Here is a 22,458-nt window from a genome sequence, read left to right as displayed (position 1 = left end):
TTTCTTCTATTTTTAAGCTATCAAAATCATTTTTTTCATATTCTGGGCAAAGATTAGTCATGTTTCAAAATTCCGAAATATCAATATTTTATATGGAACTTAATAATTTTTTTTGCGTAAAATAATGTCGGCTCTTTACATCAAATATACTTAAACGTTTGGATCGTCGTTTTAGGGGTTGTAGAGTGCCCCGAAGTAAGTTTTGTTTGGTTGGAAACTTGTCATCTTTAGATCTAAGTGTCATATTTTATAGGGATTTGATTTAAGTGTTTTGAAATAAAAATATTATATTAAAAAATAATTTATCCAATACGAGAGGTTCAATCAAGGTATAATATATCTCATTCAATGCTCCCACCAAGGTTTGATCCCATGTTGTTAGCATAAAAAAGAAGTAAGTAAAAAAGAGAGGCTAAACCACCAAGCCAAATTGGTGAAAGAAACAAAGTAGACACTTTTTATTTTTTATAATGTTCACTAATGCTATCTAACTCGTTTTCATAAATTGAATTTCGAACCTCGAAATTGACATTCAAAACATCAGTACCACGGGATTAGCATCTCGAAATAGATTTTTTATCATTAGATTTTTACTAAAGAAGAATGAAATTTTTGCACAAATTTGGGGCAAAATTCAAATTGAATGGGATAACGGGCGTTTTTTAAAAACTCAGCTCGGCCAGGCGGTTTGTCCGCATAGATCTCGAAAAAATATCTCAAATAAAAAAAATCGCCTAAATCGGACATCCAAGCGCAAAGTTATGACCATTTAAAGTTTCGACAATTTACAACTAGTTTTCTACCTATGCTCCCATCCTTATTTTTTATTTACGTGAGTGAGAGGCATATGTATACTTGATGTAATGAGCCGATATTATTATATGCTAAAAAAATATTAAGTTCAATATAAAATATTTATATTTTGACGTTTTGAAACGTGACTAATCTTCAGTCAAAGTACAAAAAAAACTTAAAGATAACAAGTTTTCAAACTTACTTAGAGGTACTTTACAACCTCTAAAACGACGATCCAAACATATATGTATACTTCATGTAATGAGCCGACATTATTTTACGCTAAAAAAAATATGAAGTTCTATATAAAATATTTATATTCCGGTGTTTTGAAACGTGACTAATCTTCGGTCAAAGTACTGAAAAAAGCTTAATTTTGAGTTTGATTTCCAAAGAACAAAGATGACAAGTTTCCAAGCAAACAAAACTTACTTCGGGGGCACTCTACAACCCCTAAAATGATGATCCAAACGTTTAGGTATACTTGATGTAATGAGCCGACGTTATTGTATGCAAAAAAATATATTAAGTTCTATATAAAATATTGATATTTCGGGGTTTTGAAATATGACTAATTTTTGCCCAAAGTATGAAAAAAACGTGATTTTGATAGCTTAAAAAAAGGAAAAAAAATAGTACCCTTCCTCTTTCACGCACAGAATCTGTGCGTGAAAGGACCAAACTCAAAAAGTTACAGTTTGGTCCTTTCACGCAGAAGCCTAGTTTGATTTTTTTTTTTAAAGGGTTAGTTTGGTTCCAAAAACTATTTTTTGGGTTAAAAAAGTTCCGAGCTCCTTTTATGTGTCGTTTACATTGAAGTATAAGAAAATTCAGAACTTCTAAGTTTAAAAAACCTTCACATAATGATTTATGTAATATTTTTGCATAACAATCAATATACATCGTATGAAACAACTAATATCACACTATAGTACCCTCATAGGGGCGGATCTCGGTAAAAAATTACACTGTTTGTATAAGGTATTTGTATATATATATATATATATATATATATATATATATATAAATTTTGAACACCTTGAACACAGGAAAAGAGGCTGATTTAGTGATTTAGGCGAGTTAAAATTCAGCTTCTTTTGAACCTCCTCAATAAAAATTCTGAATCCGTTGTCATAATTAGCTAAACCATAGAACAAAGTCTTGTGTATGGCTTTTTGACTCCGAACTGATTTTTATTCTACACTACTTTTGGCCTCCCTACATTAAACATGACCTCTTTTATATTCTTTGAGAACATTTTAAAATTCAAATTAAGTGCCCTCCAACTTATTGAATAAGTTGATCTCAAATTTTTCTTCATTACTTCCTTTTTTATGATACATATACTTCATTCATCTCAATTTATTTGATGGTGTTTAATTGTATATATAATTTAAGAAAATAAAAGTTTTTTAAATCATGATCTAAATAAATCATAGATATATGCATAGTTATGAATCATCTAATTAACGATAAAATAAGAATTTTAAATCTAAATCATTTATAAATAAAAATATAACATCATTTTTTTTCGTAAAAAAGGAAAGAAAGACGTTCACATTGATTCAAACATGGTAAATACTTATCCGCACCGAGTGTTTACATCAAATCAATTTAGTTACTATGTTAAGTGATTTAATGAAGTGCATATATATATATATATGCGATAGTTATGTATGCACAAACAAATGTCATGCATTATTGGATTGGTGTAATTAAACACCCAATGTGGATAAGTTTTTATCTTGAAACATATACAAGTAGTAAGATATAAAGTGCTATTATTTTTATTCACACGAACGTGCAACCGAACAATAAGGTAAAAGGACAAGAGAAGTTGCTCAAATGGTAAGCATTCTTTGCCTTCAACTTGAAGATTATGAGTTAGAGTCACCCAGGGATAGTGAGCAAAAACGGGAGTTCCTAAGGGAGGGGTAAAAAAAAAAAAAGGTTATTGAAAAGAAAGAAACAATGTAACTAAAAATTTACGCACTTTACAAGTGTATATTTCTTCGTGTCATTACACAATAGATTTTCACCCCCAACTTTGCTTTAAAAATCAAACTCCCCCTCTCAACTATGAATAATAGACATTCTCTCCCTTTTATCCTTGACATTTACAATCCTCCATCTATGTAATACCTTTTTATATTATATAAAATTTATTTTTTTAACCTAGGTATTTATAGATTTTTATTTAAATTCATATTATAAAAGTAGAATAATCCTTTTGATGAATTTATCACAAAATCTAATGTTACCTTTTTTGATTGATATTTTAAGTTTCACTTCTCTCTTATTCTCTATTGTCAATATATAAGCAAGTTTTGGCTGTCATTAATGGAATATTTTAAATGATTATTCTAAATTCATTTATAATATAAATAGATAATCTTTTAGGAATTTGTTATACAATATACCTCTATTTTATTATTTATTTTGTATTACCTGCATTGAAATATATTTATAAAGTTATTATTACCTATAATTTTTACTTCTATAAATAACTATTAGAGTTTTGATTATTATTAATAAAAAATAAATTCTTATTCTTCTCATTATAGAACGGCATTAAGTTATATGCTCAAGTAATATTTCTCATTTTTCTTTTTCCATCTCGAAAATAATATTTATTTTTCATAGGAAATTGTTACATAGATTAAAGAGATAAAGAATGAGGATTTAAATGAAGTAAAAGAAAAAAAGATAAGTTGATCATGTAAGGTTAAAATAGGAATCTAAAAAAGTCAATTAGAATAAATTGAGGAGAATGATTATTTAAAATTAAAGAAGAATTTGACTTTTAAAGCAAAGTGGGAACATGATATACGGTAAATCAAATCATCTCCCTAAACAAGTAAAATTATTGATCTCTCTCACATCCTATATATATAGTGAGGCCTCCACCCTCCAATAAGAAGAACAAAAAAGTCCTCCACAAACAAACACAAATTTCCACAGCTAGCCATGTTATTAGACATGTATAGTACAATCACTTCACTCTCAGAAAACCTCTCCCCACCCACGCCACCACCACCACCACCATCTTCATCACCAACAGTAAGCCGATACGAGCTACAAAAACGTCGAGACTGGAACTCATTCGGACATTACTTAAAAAACCACAAACCACCATTAATACTATCAAGGTGCAGTGGAGCCAACATTCTTGAATTCTTAAAGTATTTAGACCAGTTCGGGAAAACTAAGGTTCATAACTGTTCTTGTCCGTTTTTTGGACACCCTCAGCCGCCAGCACCGTGCACGTGTCCGTTGAGACAAGCGTGGGGGAGTCTTGACTCGCTTATTGGTAGGCTACGCGCTGCATTTGACGAGAATGGTGGAAAAACGGAGATGAATCCGTTTGGTGCTAGAGCAGTGAGGTTGTATTTGAGGGAAGTGAGAGACACGCAAGCTAAGGCGAGGGGAATTGGTTATGAGAAGAAGAAAAGAAGGAATGTTAAGAGGCATTTTGAGGAGCATGAAAAAGAAGGAGAAGTGATTATAGCATGATGCATGGGAAGATAAAAGCTTGAGCTTTGATGCTAGTACTATAATTATTTGAATTTTACACTAATTAGTTTGTTGGATTATGTGAATGATAGATAAGTATAAATCAGTTCTGCTTTTGATAACCAATATAATATGGATTTCGTGCTTTTCCCTTTTTGCATAGGAGCAATATCTTTTTATTAGTTATATCATCTTCTGCTCCAATTGAAAGTTTCATTAGTAATTCATATTGTTTTACATCCGCTCTGTTAGTATAAGTATCATTACTTATGGAGAAATTATAAGGCCGAAGGGTAGCTAAAATCGTAGGCGAAGGTGACCAGTGGCGGAGCCACTCATGACCAAGGGTGGTCACCTGCACACCTTTGGCTGGAAAATGGTATTAGTATATGGATTAGATATTATAGTTAACTGAATATAAATTAAATTTTGAACACTTTTAAAATAATTGAGATAGATAGCTTAGAGGGCAAAGATGTTCAATTTTACCTAAAAGTCACGATCTAAAGCTTGCATCAAACGCTGGTCTATCTTCTTTCTTTAAAAGAAAACATACAAACAATGTCTGAAGCTACTTGATTGATTTATATTTGCACTTATTTTCTTCCATATTTCGACTAAACTTATTTGTATTTGAGTTATAATTTGCATTTGGTTTATTCCTATATTGATTTAGAATTACGTTGGACTCATTTGTTGAAGCTCCTTTAGTCTTTTTTCTTTCCTTCCTATTTACTAGAAAAGAAGAAGATTAAAAAAGAAGATAATGAGATCTCATAGCAAGTTAGCAACCACTTACTTTGTTCTCTTTTCTTTTTTAATTACTTCTGTGAACATTTAAATTATCCAACTTTGTTCTCGTTCTTTCTTTTTTTTCAAAGAAAATCAATTAGTCGTTACCTCTCGCTTTGTAACATTCTGGGAATGACCCTTGTTATTCTCCACTTGTGGGATTACGTACACTGGGTATGTTGTTTGTTGTTGCTGTCATTTGATACTGTAATCACCGTAAGAGTTTTCTAGCAATAAAATTTATCAAGAATAACTTGCGAAATCAAATGGACCATAAATTTTTAGACGGATGTGCAATGATGATGTTAAAAAAAATTCGTTGCACTCATTCATTGAGAAAAAAAATTATATACTTGTAAACATTTAAATAATCTTATCAAAATTTCTGACTCCGTCATTGAAGGTAACCCATGGCCATACTGCCATGAGCTTGGTGAAGTATATAAGGAATTTGTTCAGAGTACTTAAAGGTATTTGTGACTTACTAATATATATATATATATATTTAATAAAAATAATATTTGATCAATATTATACCTCGGCGAAAGATGTTCAACTGATCGAACACCCATTTAACATATGTAGCTACTCCCCTTGGAGCTAAGTGGAGGGGAGGGTATTAAATAGAGTCTCTTTTAATAGTTTTATTGAAGAATTATAGTAACGTGCAAATAGGGCAAAGTTGAATTGCCTGATTATGTATAAGCCGTTGAATTTTCTCGATATAAAGAAAAAACATAGTGAAGTGGCAAGGAAATTCATTTTTTTTTTAATTTGCTATATATTTAAATTCCATATATGACATTTAATTTATTGTTTTATTGAATAGCCTTATAAATTTTTGACTCCATGACTGCACTAATGGTTATTTCATATAGTTTCTTTGGCTGAATAGTAATTTTCTCTAATATCAAGTCATTACATATAGTATACCTGTCAATATAAAATTCTTAAATGGGAGTACCAATTAAAGGAAGAGTAGTGCTTGTAAATCAAATGTGGATTTTCTTTAAAATTTACACTAGCTAATATATCTTTACGACCATATATTTTTTCATTTGAAAAATTAACAGATGATATGACCTTGTGAAAGAGAAACTGAAAATTAAGAAACTATATTCCCCATTATATTTCCCTTATTGGGAAAGTGAGGAACAGGCATCCCTTTGATTTTTTGTGAACAAATCAACCAGTCTCGTCGCTCCTAATTGATTTTTTCAATTATTTTGTTCCCTCTTTGCTTTACTTGTTACTTCAATCACAAGATTTCATTGAATAGCTAGTGATGGGACATGTAAACTCTAGAATGGAAACGAAGAACCCTACCACTTTAAGTATACAGTTACATCTCTCCATAAAAACATCCGCATATAACAACACTTTTTTATAATTATCAATTTTTTTGGAATCGATTTTTTATATTATATTTTACTTCTCTATAACAACATTTTATTTATAACAACAACATCCAACTTTATAGCAGTACACTCTTTATAAAATTTACCCCTATATAACAACTATTTTTTTTTTATAATATAATAGTTAACCATCTTTATAAAAATAGAATATTTATGATTACCAATAATAAGTGAAGAGATTTTGACCAAATATTTTGTCCTATAATAGACTATTTGTGACAAAGAATATTTTATATATATATATATATATATATATAGTAAAAGATTTTCTTTCGTTATACAAAATGTGATTAAGCTTAGAATTTAGCAATTAAAAATGAGAAATTAGATTTGATGCATCTTTTTTGCCTATAATAGGGAAATATATTTAAATGTCAATACTGTTATAGGTGTATAACAATAAAAAAAATTCGGACCCAACGATGTTGTTACAGAGGTTTGACTATATCTTCAATATGTATATACCATTTTCCTCTTGTTAATAATTGCTTCTAGAAAAAGTTTTACTAGCTTTTGGATTGCATTAAATCATCTCCTAAAAGCACATTCTTCATTGAAGAAATGTGGTAGAGAAGAAAGGAGGACAATAATGGACTAATATTCTTATTGTGGGTCTTCAATTTGTGGTAAAGATCCCTTTCCTTTTTGTAATGGATTCAGTTTTTCTTGTTTTGGTCTTTCAATTCCATCATTTCATATGTTTTAGTTTGCCACTAGTTTTTTTTTTTCCTTTGTGGTGTCAAATTGTTCAATCAATTAGAATAAGTGCTCTAAATACTCGAGATATTTTTCTTTTTTGTGGAGGTTCAAGACAGAGTATAGGAAAGGAAAAGTACCTACCTAATATACAATTCGGCATCCAGTCTTGCAAGAAGTACATCTATTTCCAATAGACGCATTAAATTAATTGCTTGTTAGTCTATTTTGCTCCCTGCTTTTAAGTATCATACTCATAGTGGGATATAGAGTGAAAATTAAAGGACGAGGATATCATCTCATACACTTATAATGTGTTATGAGTGTTATCCATAATCTTTGCATTTTATCATTACATAATGCTGTTAATCGACCATGAAGTTCTGAATATTCAATTAAAAATTTTCCTGCTCTGTTTTATTTGTCTTTTATAAGGGTGACACAGAAACAACTATAACTAAACTTAGGGGTGTCAAGTGGGCCGGGCCGGGCCATTTAAATGTGGGCCACAAGGGGGCCGGGTTGGGGCCGGGACGGGCCGTAAGTTAAGTGGGCCGGGCTGGGGGCGGGCTTGGAGAGGGAAAGGGTGTCCGGCCCAGCCCACCTCGGATAGGGGCTACACGTTGGGCTAACCGGGCCCGTTAGTGGGCCGGGCTGAGTTTTTGTTAGTGGGCCGGGCCGGGTTTTTGTTAGTGGGCCGAGCCGGATTTTAATTATTTTAAAAAAAAATTCTAATGCTAAAATTTATTAAGTTTAATACTTTAAAATCTAGTTGTTGTCAACTTTATTTTAACCTTCAAGTTCCTTAAATTATACTTTGGTCCTATTTTCAAACTATAAATACCATTCATTCTTCTCCATATTATCTCACAATTCCCTACTCTCCTCTTTCTCTAAATTTCCTACTCATCTAAATGGGAACTAAATGGGAACAATGCACATGAGTTTTGATACTAAACCAAAGTTCTTAATTTAATTATCTCATCTGATCCTAAGTCCTAATGTCATGTGCAGATTGTCACGTCTCCATCATCGGTGGAGACATTTCAATATGCTAAAAAATATTTAATTATTATTATATATAAAATATTTGAAACTAATAAGATTATATTAATATATTATTATATATATAACTAATAGTTTATATTATTATATAGTATACTGTATAACCTATTGAAATATTTTTGAACTTGTGTAAGCCAACAGCAAGATAGTAACTTAAAAGGGGTATTTGATTTATTTCAAGCATCAACAATTTCAGAGGTAAATTATTTTTCATTTAGTAGCAATTAAATATTAACGAATTCGATTCCTCTTCATTTTTATTGTCTCCAATTTTCTCAAGTTCTTACTTGAATAAGTGACACATTACATGAGTTAAAATTAATGGTTAAGTTTTAATTAACTAAAGTAAGATTCTAACTATGGTTTGAATAATTAATAAATATTTCATATATTTGCTTCCAAAATTTTAAGAATCCCACAATTATAGCTACAACTATTTTATTGGGATACAATGTTTTTAAAATACTTATTATTAGTAATAAATGTAATACTTATCTTTTTTAAAAAAAAATTTGAAGTGGGCCGGGCCGGTGCCCCGGTGGGCCATCACCCGGGCTTATGGTGGGCCGGGCTGGTGGGTTGTCCACCTTGTCCGGCCCAGCCCCCTAATAAAACCCACCTAGCCCAGCCCCTTACACCTATTAGTGGGCTTGGGCCGGACCGGTGGTGGGCCGGGTTTACCGGGCCGGGTTCGGGCTGGCCCGACCCACTTGACACCCTTAACTAAACTTGAGGGCGATTACAAACTATGAATGTGTTTGGTATGACCGTAATCATTTTTCATGGAAAATATTTTTCTGAAATGTTTTGTGCTATTTGGTTGATGAACGGAAATCATTTTTTTAGATTAAAAAAATATTAAAATTAATATTAATATCAACAAATTAATGGGTGAGTATTTTCATGAAAATTTGCATTAGAGATTTGTAATAATGTTAAGTGGTTGCTTAAGCAAGTAATACAAAGTTAAAGTTAAGATAGCTGTTAGAGTAAATGACTTCTGCTCATCAGCGAGGAAAGTCATTTCCCTCCTTTTGATGGAATATATTTTCCATAAACAACAAAATCAGTCATACCAAACACCAAAAATGACTTTTTTTTTTTTTTTTTGTAGAAAACATCTTCCACTCAAGTATGCTCTAATTACTACTATTAAGAAGAGTGAGTTGTTACTCACTTTCTCGTCGTCCGTCGTTCCCGTCCTAATATATATATATATATATATATATATATATATATATATATATCCGTTCCAATTTAAAAAATAATTGTGGGCCCCATATATATTAAACAACAACTAATATTAAAAAAATAGTGCAAATTAATAATGTCCAATAAAAAAGTGTCCTCCATATTAAAAAATCAAACAATATTCATGTAATTTCCAAAGTATCTCATTAAGTCAATAATGATGGATTCATTGCCACGTGCGTATTCGTAGCAAACATTAATATAATAAAGTTTTAAATACGGAGCACAAATTACAATGTTATATTAATCGTGTTTTGAACATAGTATCCCATACTCACAAAATCAAGTAATATATATAAAAAAAAAAAGTGAATCCCATATTAAAAAAACAAACAATGTCAAAAAAAAAAAGTGCAAAAAAAAATTATGGGCCCCATAATTCTAATATATATATATATATATATATAAATAGTGCAAATTAATAATGTAAAAAAAAAAGTGCACCCCATATTAAATATATATATATATATATATATATATGCATAAAAATAGTGCAAATTAATAATGTAAAAAAAAAAAAGTGCATCCCGTATTAAAGAATCAAACAATATTTATGTAATTTTCAAAGTATCTCATTAAGTCAATAATTATGGATTCATTGCCACGTGCGTATTCGTAGCAAACACTAATATAATAAAGTTTTAAATACGGAGCACAAACTACAATATTATATTAATCGTGTTTTGAACATAGTATCCCATATTGACAAAATCAAGCAATATAAAAAAAAAGTGAATCCCATATTAAAAAAATAAACAATGTCAAAAAAAAAAAAAAGTGCAGACTTTGTATTCGTAGTAAACACTAATATAATAAAGTTTTAGATACGGAGCACAAATTATAATGTTATATCAATCGTATTTTGAACATAGTATATATATATATATGCATAAAAATAGTGCAAACTAATAATGTCCAAAAGGGTGGGCCCCATACTAAACAACATTAAGCAATATGAAAAATAAAAACAAAAAAAAAGAAGAAACTATATAAAGGGTGGGCCCCATACTAAATAACATCGAGCAATAAAAAAAAAGGAAGAAAAAAAAGTGGAACTCACCATCTCCAAACTCATGGGAAAAAAAAAAGTGGACCCTATATTATCAAAATCAAACAATATATATATAAAAAAAAAAAAGTGAACCCCATATTAAAAAAAATATAACGTTAAAAAAAAAAAGTCTTGGCTTTGTATTCGTAGCAAACACTAATATAATAAAATTTTAGATACGGAGCACAAACTACAATGTTATATTAATCGTGTTTTGAACATATTATATGCATAAAAATAGTACAAACTAATAATGTCCAAAAAAAAAAGTGCACCCCATAAAGGGTGGACCTCATACTAAACAACATCAAGCAATATAAAAAAAAAAAAGTGGAACGCACCATCTCCAAACTCACTGTAAAAAAAAGTGGACCCCATATTAACAAAATCAAGCAATATAAAAAAAAAAAGTGAACCCCATATTAAAAAAAAAATAATGTCAAAAAAAAAAGTGTAGACTTTGTATTCGTAGTAAACACTAATATACTAAAGTTTTAGATACGGAATACAAACTACAATGTTATATTAATTGTGTTTTGAACATAGTATATATATATATATAGTGCAAATTAATAATGTCAAAAAAAAAAGTGCACTCCATATTAAAAAATCAAACAATATTCATGTAATTTCCAAAATATTTCATTAAGTCAATAATGATGAATTCATTGCCACGTGCGTATCAATCCATTAGTGGGAGCAAATGAAATTGTTTTTCTTCAAAAAGTTAAGTAATCAAACCATACAGTTTTTTTTTTTTTTTTTTTTTATATTAGTCTGAGATCTAATCTAGATATTAAAGTGTTGTATTTGCTATTCCGCCATGTCATTTATTTGTTATGTTCACTAAAATAAATATACTTAAAATATTTATATTTTAAAATAAGATAGAATTTAATTACTTTTTTATTTTTATTCTTACTCTAATAAATGTGAAAAGAGATTAATGTCGTAAAAAAAATATATCAAATGGAGATCAAAAATAGTATTTCTTCGTTTAAATAGAAAATCAATTTCTACTTTGTTTCGTTTTAAACATGTAAAATTAATTTAATAATTTGAATTAGAATTATCCAAATCAAAATTTGATAAAAAATAATAAGTACTTTACACCTTTAAATTAATCGAATTAAAATTAAAAGTATCAACTGATGCTTAAATATTGCTATTGTTTTATCTCAAAGAGAGGAAAATAGTTTCCTTTTAAACAAGTCTTCTCTTTTAAAAAATATTAATAAATTTGCCGATTTTGTATTCGTAGCAAACATTAATATAATAAAATTTTAGATACGGAACACAAACTACAATGTTATATTAATCGTGTTTTAAACATAATATATACTCTCTCTCTCTCTATATATATATATATATATATATATTCAAAGACAATTATATACACATAGATGCACTATAATCTAAAGTATTGGGCCCGTGCGCAGCACGGGCATAAGCTGTCTAGTCCATTTTATATCTGTGAGTTAGTGCTCAAATTTCTCCCTACTAGGAGTATTACTGTATTCTTTATGATGATGGTGTCAGGCCAACTTGTGCGCACCTCGAATGTTCTCCTGAATACTTGTTATATCCACCAACATTTCTCCCTACTGTTACTGGAATTCTGGGATAGAATGAGTAAAGGTATAATCCTCAGGTCATACAATTGAGAACATAAGACAGAAAATCAAGAAAACTGATGAACTTCATGGATATCAGTTTTGTTACAAATGCACATTTCTCTGTATACCGTATGAATGAAGCAAATGAAAGAACCAGAAAACAAACGACTAAAATGGTACATGTCAGAAGAAGTAAGAATTCCCCCAGTTTATATCATTATTCCCTTTTCAAATGTAGTCGAATATAAATTAATTAATGGCGCAACACAAATATGAAATGTCTATGCTACCTGAAGTGTGGATACAGTGCCCAAGCTAAGCTCTATTCATTGTGGTTAGTAGTGAATTTAGTCAGAATCAACAGCCTTCTGTGGATATTGACTGTTGTATTTGCAGATTCATTTGAGGAACGTAACCCTCATTTTGCAGCTCCATTAGAAGATTATCTAATAAATGATATATCTGAGCTGACTGCGGGTGACTCGTCTCTGCAGCAACAAAAGTATGAGTGCTATTGTTAACTTCAATCCAGCTGTAACCAGGTACTTTCTGCACTCCTCTTTCCTTCATCATATGACGAATTTTAGAAACCATATCCCATTTACCGGCATTAGCATGTAGATTTGATTGTAACATATAGTAGCCTGAATTTTGCGGGTCCAAGCTCAAAAGATGCTCAGACGCCATTTCAGCAAGCTCAGAATTGCCATGTAAACGACAAGCCCCTAGTAATGTTCCCCATATGCCTGCATCTGGAGCAAATGGCATGCTCTTAATCACACCAAATGCTTCTTCCACAAGACCAGCTCTCCCAAACAAGTCAACCATGCATGCATAATGCTCCGCTCGGGGTGTAATCCCATATTCCTTAGTCATGCAATTGAAATAGTGCTTTCCTTCTTCAACTCGACCAGAATGGCCACAGGCAGATATGATCGCGAGAAAAGTGACATGGTCAGGCTGGAATCCATCTTTTCTCATTCCATGAAACAAATACAGACATTCCTTAAGTCGGCCATGATTTCCATAAGCTGCAATAATACTATTCCATGTTACTTCATTCTTGTGTGCCATCATGTCAAAAACACGCCAAGCTACCTCCAAGTTCCCACATTTAGCGTACATATCTATTAACGCACTCTCCACAAAAAGATCAGAGCTTAATGCACTTTTCATAATGAAGCCATGGATCTCTTTCCCATAATGGAGAGCTGGCAAATTTGCACATGCAGAAAGAGCACTGGATATGGTGACACAATCATATTTGGCCCCATTTGCACCCATCTGTTGGAAAAAGTCAATGGCGGATTCCGGTTCAGCGTTCTGGCAACAGTTTGTGATCATCGAATTCCAACAAACAACATCTCTTTCAGACATCCTTCTGAACACCTGTTGAGCAAGATCCAGTCTTCCACACTTTGCATACATGTCCATCACCGCACTTCCCACATAAAGTATTCCTTGAAAACTGCGCTTAACAATAATACCATGCAGTTCCTTACCTAATTTCAAAGCAGCCAAATTAGCACAAGCTGGTAATGTACTTGCTAGAGTAACAGGATTGGGCCTCATCTTCTTATTAAGTAACCATCGGAAAACATCTAGGGCATCAGAACTCATGCCATTAAGAATAAATCCTGAAATCATAGCAGTGCAGATAACAACATCCACCGCAGCGCTGCAGTTAAACATGTTGCATGCTGCATCAACATTCCCACATTTGAAGTACATATCAATAATGGCATTCTTTAAGAAAACATCCATAGATACATCATGTCTCATAATATAGCCATGCATTGCCTTCCCTTGGTATATATCTTCTGATATAGAAACTAAGGGGAGCAAACTGGCAAAGGTGACAGTGTCTGGTTTGACACCGGTAGCTACCATTTCCTGAAATAATTCCAGTGCCTCATCCATATACCCGTTCTGTACATATCCTCCAATCATTCCATTCCAAGTCACACGATCTGCTTGTGGCACCAAATTAAATATCTTGCGTGCATCAAACAAAGAACAGAATTTCGCGTACATCGCAATCAATGTATTGGCTACTGGAGAATCCATTTCCAACCCACATCTCACAACAAGCCCATGAACCTGACAACCAAATTTAACCATCGATTCAGAGGCACAAACAGAAAGAACACAAGCATATGTTACTGAATTAGGCTTAGTTTCACTTTTCCTCATTTCCCTAAATAACCTAACCACATCATTCACTGACTCTTCATCTTTAGCATAGCCATTAAGCATCACATTCCATAAAACACTATCTCTCTGAGTCATTTTATCGAACAAAAGACGAGCATCATCCAAACAACCATTCTCAGCATAAAACTTAATAAAACCACTGCCCATAAACACATCATCCTCAAAACCTAAACTATGTACCATCCCATGTAACCATTTACCTAAATTAACAGAATTTAAACCAGCACAAGCTTTAACCACATAAGGAAAAGTGTATTTATCAGGGCAAGTACCAAAAACCAACATTTTAAAGAACAACAAAATTGCAAGATCAAAACGACCCATTATTGTATACCCTCTAATCAACCAATTCCAAGGGGAAGCATAACACAATTTAAGCTGAAAAAATAATTTCTTGGCATCAATAAACTTGTTACACAAAACATACATTCCCAAGATTCTTGTACCAAGAATACCCAAGTTGTCAATTCCATTTATAGTTACTTGGGCATGAACCTGTTTCCCTATTCGAAGAACAGAACTAAGATTATCTGTATGATTGCAAGATTGCAAAATTGGAGCTAATTTAGATGCTAAAACCTCTTCTGTATAGTGAAATGAGTGAAAAAATGAGATGGTCCTGTATATTGAACAGATATTCTTGCTTTTAAACAACATTTACGACTCCTTATGAGGTTTAATGCTTTTCTTTGTCCATTTTTCTGTTAATACCCTCTCTAATCTAACTCTTCCCTCTCTTTGATTTGAAAGAGTTCAAAGGAAGAGATGTTAACTCTTTGAAGACTTCCAAATTCATCACTTCTAACCCAACACTTCTATTTTTTATTTTTCAGGTGACAAAAATGGTCCATTATGTTTGAGAGTAGGTTTAAAATGGTCTCTTAAATATGCACTTAACAATTTTGGTCCTTTAAAGTTTGCCATTGGGTGCTGATTAGAGTTATTCGGGTATTAGTTATGAAGGGTTTAGTTGTTCATGGATTAATTATTTCATCTTCTACTTTGCATATAATTAAACATAGATTTTTTTTAAATTTTTTTTGTGTGGTTTCCCATCCGGTGCCCGGTATCCACATTGGGCCCGACTAAATCCGGATTCGTGCCGGGTAGTCCCAGATTGGGGGGCAAAGCACTCCCTAACAATGGTGACTCCGTACCCAAGAGGGCTCGAACTCGAGACCTCTTGGTTAAGGATGGAGTTGTACCAGTCACTACACCACAACCCTTGTTGGTAATTATACATAGATTCGCTAATGACTTATACATGTATTAGTTATGTGGGATTGTAAACTAGTGACCAAACACGACACTTGGTGTGCTGAATTTATTTATAGCAACTAAAATGCTACCAAACATTGTACAAGTAATGCTGATTTTAATACATCAATAATTTATTTCTCAACCAACAGCCAAACGACCCCTTAGTCCTTGTAATATATTTACCAAAATTTATTTATAAGTTGTAAATTAAGCATCGACTTGAAATTGTTAATTTTTTTTTCCAACCAAAATTATTTAACTCGTGGAGTGGTTCACGAGTTACTGTTAAATTTATTTTAAAATTATTTAGACGGGAATTTATTCGCAAAAGATGATTTTTTTTTTTTCAAAAGAAAAGGTCCAGTGGGTGGAGTTATACTCCAAGCGATGCAACTACAAGGTGTTATATATGTCACTGGCATGATCTTTGAGTGGTCCAAGCAATATCAGGCACCTACCAACATTGATTTTCCAAGCAAGATTGGATAGAAATAATCAAGGTGCAACTTTTAATTTTCCAACACTTCCCAACATTCTTCCTTGGTCCCTTAAAATTAAGGCCTTCGAGAGCATGATGGAGGACTATAATTTTCTCCAACTCCAACATCTCCTTGTATAAAGCCACAATAATCTCGTCCTTGGACCACCAGAATACCATGGCAACGACATAACACCTCGTAATCGCACCGTATGGAGTATAACTCCACCCACTGGAGTTCTTTAAAAAAATTCTTCTTCAAACAAAGCCCCATCTAAATATTTTTGTAAAAAAAACTAATTGTTACTCGTTTACCACTTCATGAGTTGTTAAATATACAAATTTAACAGTTGCAACTTGCAAGCCGTAACCTAGTTACGACTTCTAAATATTGTTTTATTAAATTACCAGGCCCCACAAACCAAACGTCATTTGGAATGGGCCATTAGATATTTCATAACTCGTAAATGGGACTGAGATAAACCCCATTTGGTTTGTCTCAAATATCATTATCCGTTTTTTTTTCCTGCTTAAAAAATGTGCCCTTTAGGCTCCGGACTTGTGTGTATATGTGTGTGCACGTTCGGTTTTCCCCTTTGTTTAGGATTTGAGTCTTAGGATTTTCAATTTTGGACACACATTATTATTACTTGTCTGGTTGGGGTACTTAGATGATTTGACACACTTTAATTACAGAAATTATCATGCCTCTTTGCAGAGGCGGATCCATGATTTGAAAGTTCCGAGTGCCACACCGATTGTGTCTTACAACGGATAATTGACAAATTATATTTATCATCGGTTTTGTAAACAAGAAAGAGCCTCATTGGCCGAGTCTCAAGTTAGAAGAGGTCTATGTCCAATTCTACTTAACCACAATTTTTTAGCAATAATGGCTCGCTTAAATATTTGCCGAAAATTATGTCCAAGTTGTGGAGGGGTGTCACACCACTTGTGTCAATAATTATAGAGGATAAGCAACAAATTACGTTCATCATCGGTTTTGTAAATAAGGATGAGCCTTAGCTCGTTGGTTGAGTCTTAAGTTAGAAAAGGTCTGTGTTTAATTCTACTTCACCACAATTTTTTAACAGTAAAGACTCGCTTATATATTTGCCAAAAGTATGTTCAAGTTGTGGTTCAAACCTCCAACCAGTATAATAAGCAAAATTAAGCTAACCAGCACACCAGAAAGCATTATTTATTAAGTTGTTGTGTGACCCAATTAAGTATGCTAAAGTCCTACGTGCAGCATGCTAAAAATAATTTTAAAAAGTGTACCAAAACGAACTCGCGACCTTGGAGTGTAAATCTAACTTTTCACCATTGGCACCTTGCTCTCGCTTGTTACTCTCGGTGACACAATTAATATTTATATTATTTCTTGTACATATATACAGAGTTTAAACTGAGATGTCTGGGTGGCGTAACACTCCCACCTTTCTACATAGATCCGCCTATGACTGTCATAGTTATCAATATCAGGAGAAATGTCCATCATGTGAATAATCATTGACAGGGGTGCGTGGTCACAACGGCAGAACTAGAATTTTCAATAACGGGAGTCATAATTAATGTAAAGAATAGAAAACAGTAAATCCAAAGCGACCACCACATAGTATATTACTCTAAAAAATATATTTTACCTATCAACACAATGTAATTTTCTAGCGTGGACAAGGATGACTCTGCCACTGTACACATGGATGGCAAATAGAATAAGCTTTAGAAGGAAAGGCTTCAAAAGCATGGTGTCCTCACGCCTCGACCCCGTCTCCGTCTCCATCACCAAATCCTCTTCCTCCTAGGTACAAACTCCATGCCTACTGCAAAAACCTTAAAACAAATGACAGAAACTGAGGCATGAAGATCAATATTGAAGAATGTCAAAATTGGCAGTAATAGCCAAAAGTGTAGAGGGGGTTGGTAAAGAGGGACATTAGTATGCTTATAATTAGTTATATCTACGATGGATTTGTTCCTAGTCATGAAAAGTTATTTTAGAATGATCTGGCTTTTACTATGTAACGTGAATATTCATAGTCCCTCATGTAACGTCAACATAAGCATATCCCTGGACAATGGAGCGGCTACAGGATATCCAGCAAAAGATATTTTCTTAATGTTAAACCAAAAGTTGAAGGCAAAGAACAGAAGTGCTGGGAATTAAAAGCCTAGAAAATTATACATATCTGCCATACTTCCCTTTCCAACTAGATCTCCATTTAGCAAGTGATTTCTGATTTAAAAACTACTATTGAATATCAGTGTGTCACAGTTATTGTTGAGAGGTTACCAGCGTCCCATATCGGCATTGTATAAGAAATTGGATGAAGCAGAGAGCTATATAAGCCAAGGCTACTGCCCAAGGCAAAATATCTTTGCGCTTGGGGCAATGACGCAGCTAGTGAGGTTCTAACCGAGGCGCGTCTATTGCTGGTTGAAAACTATTTCCAAACCCCCTCTTCGGCCAAGGTTTTGCCTTGGCTGTCGAGAATTTCTGGAAGGGCTCCCTTACTAAGGGTAAAGCCCTACAATTTTAAGTTCAATAGTTGTAAATTGTATGTTCAAGTTGTGGAATTCTGGGTGTCACACCGCTTGGCGTTAATAATTACAGAAGATAAGCAACAAATTACGTAGAAGAGGTCTATGTTCAATTCTACTTGACCACAAATATTTTAATAACAAAGACAAGCTTAAATATTTGCTGAAATGTGTGTTCAAGTTGTGGTTCGGTTTGAACGTCTGACCAGTACAAGCAAAATTAAGCTTCTAACCAGTTATATAGGCATCTCATGAAAAATCTCTCCTTCCTATTTTATTCAACGCATTTGTTTGCTTAAATATCATGAGAATTTTCAAAAAAATTGATAAGTTTCAAAATCGTGGCTCTACGCACAACTGAGAATAGGACTATTTTTATATTGCGCTTTTAGTTTTTCCTTTCGTTTTCTTAATTGGAAAGTAGGTGCTTATGGGGTTGTATTTTTTTTTTAAAAAAATATGAATTTCTACCTGACTTAGTGACTTGATGATTCACCCATTTGGTTATGATCTTCTTATAGGATCTCTTCCTCCAAAGCTTTACTTACTTTTTTTTAATTGGTCTTTATTATCGAAATGGTTTAGAGTGGATTTACATTATGTTTGAAGGAGCACTTTAGTGACAGTAATGGACAAGTGGTTACTCAAAATTAATTGGCAAATAAATGCTTAGATCGGAGCCAAAAGACATCTCTCGCTATGGTGTTTGAAATGTTTAAACGCCTTCTTTTTCTTACATTATAGACTTTTTGGTTCGAAGCAGGTACTTAAAGAGTATTAATTTGAGATCTTAAAATATGTTGAATGAACAAAATGAAAGAAAAAAAAATTAAATTGGACAAAAAAGATAAATAGAATCCTTGGCCATTGAGATATTCAAAATCTTATATAAATATAACTTAGAAGCAGTTTTTATTGGTAATCACGTATATAATTAAGAAGATGAATTATCAAGTAAGAACCAAGTATTTAAAAAAATTGGCATTTTATTAGTAATTGAATCTTGATTACATTTCTTGATCTCTCTATCAAGTTCATCATGTAGTTGCTCAATGATTGAAGTAGTCGTATTTGATCCAGCTAAATATAATTATTACAGAATAAAATAATATAGCCAAGTAGCTCCATCGTTATTATGTTTTATTTTGATAGGTTACAAAAGCGTGGCTTTACGCACTACTGAGAGTAGGACTATTATATTGCGCTTTTAGTTTCGTTTTATTAGTTGGAAAGTAAGTGCTTGTGGGATTGTATTTTAAAAAAAAATTATAATTTTTTTCGTTTTTGTATAAAGTCGACACTCTTAGATAGAAAATCGACACTAACAAACACGTGCTATGTTCTTATTCTCTTTTTGTTTTCCTTTTTCTTCATATTTCATTCGTTTTCAGTAGATCTATCATTTTTATTCTTATTATCATGTTAATTCTACTATTTTGTATATTTTTAATGTCAAATTCATCTTCTTGGTGAAACAAATGTCTAAATTAAGTGCAGGCGATAGTATTTACACCTTTATTTTACTAATCTATTGATAATTTTATTTCATATTTGTAAGATATTTTTACATTTTATAACTGCGCGAAGCGCGGACCTATTCACTAGAAACCAGTTCAAATTTATTAAAAACCAACATACAAGTCCAGGTCACAATTGTCCAGTTGTAAAAGAATTAGAACAGCTCCTAATCTCATTCGTTAACATGAAACTTGTTATACCGGGTTCGGCAAAAATACTATTACTACTAATCAAGTCCTATTAAACTAGCAAAATATACATTTCAATATAAAAAACCAAACTGCATTTCGTCGAAACCTAATATCATACTCCCGCCGTCCAAATTTATGTGACTCTTTTTTTTAGTCATGTCCCAAGAAAAATGATCACATTTTTATATTTATTAACAATTTAACTTTAACTTTTCATTTTATCCTTGAAATATAGCCCAAAAAAGTATCTATAGCTTATTTATCAATTTCAGTCTTAAATTTTTTATCAATCAAACACCTTCACATAAATTGAATCGAGTGAGTATATAAGAAGCAAACGCGTAGTGTGTAGGGAAATAATCTTTTTATAGGTAGCAAAGTCAATTATTGTTACGTCTAAGCTATTGCCAATTATAATACTAGATTTCAGAACAGGTCCAATTTCATCCAACCCCTTGACAAGGAATCCGCGACTTAAATAGCACAAAAAAAAAAAGTTGAACCAAACTAATACAAAAAAAAAAAAAACATAAGTAGTATTCACTTATGTTTTTTTGGCAATAGCTTAGACGAAATTCGTGCGTGAATACTATTTTTTTTTTTTGTACTAGTTTGGTTCAATTTTTTTTTTTTGGTGCTATTTAAGTCGCGGATTCCTTGACAAGACATGGAAACACACATAGCTGGCGTAAGAAGTTGCCAAAAAGATCTTATTAACCAACAATAAAAGATCCCCAATTTGTCAAAAGCTGAAATCATCATAATTCCCAGCTACACATAAATAATCCACCTCTAATGTAAAATTTAAAAAAAGAAGAGAGAAATATAGTCACAAAATAAAATTAGTATTCTCTCGGTCCCATTTTATACATGGGTGTTTGACTGACACAGAATTTAAGAAGGAAACTTCTGAAACTTGTGGTCTAAAATAAGTCATAGATATTTGTGTAACTATAAATCATTTTAAAGGTAAAATGATACTCCTTCGGTTTAAAAAGAGTGTCCACTTAGTCATTTACACATCTCTTAAGAAATTATTAATTTCTAAGCAAAAATAGTTAATTTGACTAAATTATCCCTAATTAAATAATATTGAAATTTGGTGAATTAAGATGGATACCTTTTTTGAACAGGATGGAGTAAATTTGAAGTTAAATTAAAACTAATTATAGAAATGTGTTTGAGACTGACCGGAAAAGAGTGTCCCAATTACATAATTGGGACGGGGAGTAAGTGTTAAAACAATTCATTTATTTAAAGTAAAAGGACAACCATTAGGTAAAAAGATGAAGAGTTGTACCTTAAATAATAGTGGTTGTACACTAGCATTATTTTAACAGTAAAAAAAGAAGAGTTTTCACAAGGTCAAAACTTAGAGAAATCCTGCACGGAAAGCCAAGAAGGTCAACTTTTTCTGCTTTCAACTCTTTAAATAGTGGTTGTACAATAGCCAGTATGTTATTATGTCTATCATCGGTGTTGTAAACAAGGAAGAGCCCTAGCTCGTTGGCTGTCTTAAATTAGAAGAGGTCTATGTTCAATTCTACTTGACCACAAATATTTTAATAACAAAGACTTGCTTAAATATTTGTTAAATGTATGTTCAAGTTGTGGTTCGAACCTCTGACCAGTACAAGCAAAATTAAGCTTCTAATCAGTATGCCACGAGGCACAGTTTACCAAGTTGTTGTGTGTACCAGTTCAGTATGCTAAAGTCCTAAATGCAGCATGGTAAAATAGTTTAAAAAGTGTACCAGAACGGATCGTTACTCCGAGTGTAAACCTGACCCTTTACCACTGACATCTTGCACTCGCTCGTTACTCCGGGTGGCACTATTAGTATTTATATTATCTCTTATATATAGAGTTTCAACCGAGACGTCCGGTTGACGTGGCATTCCAACCCTTAAACATAGTTGCATAGATGTGCCCCTGCTTCCTTGTTACTTTTTAGCATATCCAGAGGATTTATTTCTGCGTTGTTAAAATATGAGAGTTACTCTAAGATGTAAACCTCTATTCCCATCTATTACCCTATGGAAAAAGGTTAGAAGGG

The 22,458-nt window shown here is 32.3% G+C and overlaps 2 protein-coding genes and 1 non-coding gene across 3 annotated transcripts; 2 read left to right on the top strand and 1 right to left on the bottom strand.

The window, feature by feature from the left end:
• The first annotated feature begins 3,702 nt into the window (after nt 1–3,702).
• On the top strand, nt 3,703–4,547 carry LOC132622229 (protein G1-like6). The gene has a single exon (XM_060336795.1). The coding sequence runs from the start codon at nt 3,763–3,765 to the stop codon at nt 4,306–4,308; it is 546 nt and encodes a 181-aa protein (XP_060192778.1). The 5' UTR covers nt 3,703–3,762; the 3' UTR covers nt 4,309–4,547.
• Nucleotides 4,548–12,257: 7,710 nt separating this feature from the next.
• Nucleotides 12,258–15,475, bottom strand: LOC132623472 (pentatricopeptide repeat-containing protein At4g21300). The gene has a single exon (XM_060338225.1). It carries the CDS (start codon nt 15,066–15,068, stop codon nt 12,555–12,557), a length of 2,514 nt encoding a protein of 837 aa, XP_060194208.1. The 5' UTR covers nt 15,069–15,475; the 3' UTR covers nt 12,258–12,554.
• Nucleotides 15,476–18,526: 3,051 nt separating this feature from the next.
• On the top strand, nt 18,527–18,680 carry LOC132625276 (U4 spliceosomal RNA). The gene has a single exon (XR_009576718.1). It is a non-coding gene; the product is annotated as a U4 spliceosomal RNA (small nuclear RNA).
• The last annotated feature ends 3,778 nt before the right edge of the window (nt 18,681–22,458 follow it).

The sequence above is a fragment of the Lycium barbarum genome, chromosome 12, assembly GCF_019175385.1.
Source record: "Lycium barbarum isolate Lr01 chromosome 12, ASM1917538v2, whole genome shotgun sequence".
NCBI classification, from domain to species: Eukaryota; Viridiplantae; Streptophyta; class Magnoliopsida; order Solanales; family Solanaceae; genus Lycium; species Lycium barbarum.
Note: the sequence above shows the minus strand (reverse complement) of the source record. Positions and strands in the feature narration are given on the sequence as shown.

What these genes read in the sequence shown, in the direction of transcription:
- LOC132622229 (XM_060336795.1), top strand. Translation starts at nt 3,763, where the DNA reads ATGTTATTAGACATGTATAGTACAATCACTTCACTCTCAGAAAACCTC.
- LOC132623472 (XM_060338225.1), bottom strand. Translation starts at nt 15,068, where the DNA reads ATGTTGTTTAAAAGCAAGAATATCTGTTCAATATACAGGACCATCTCA.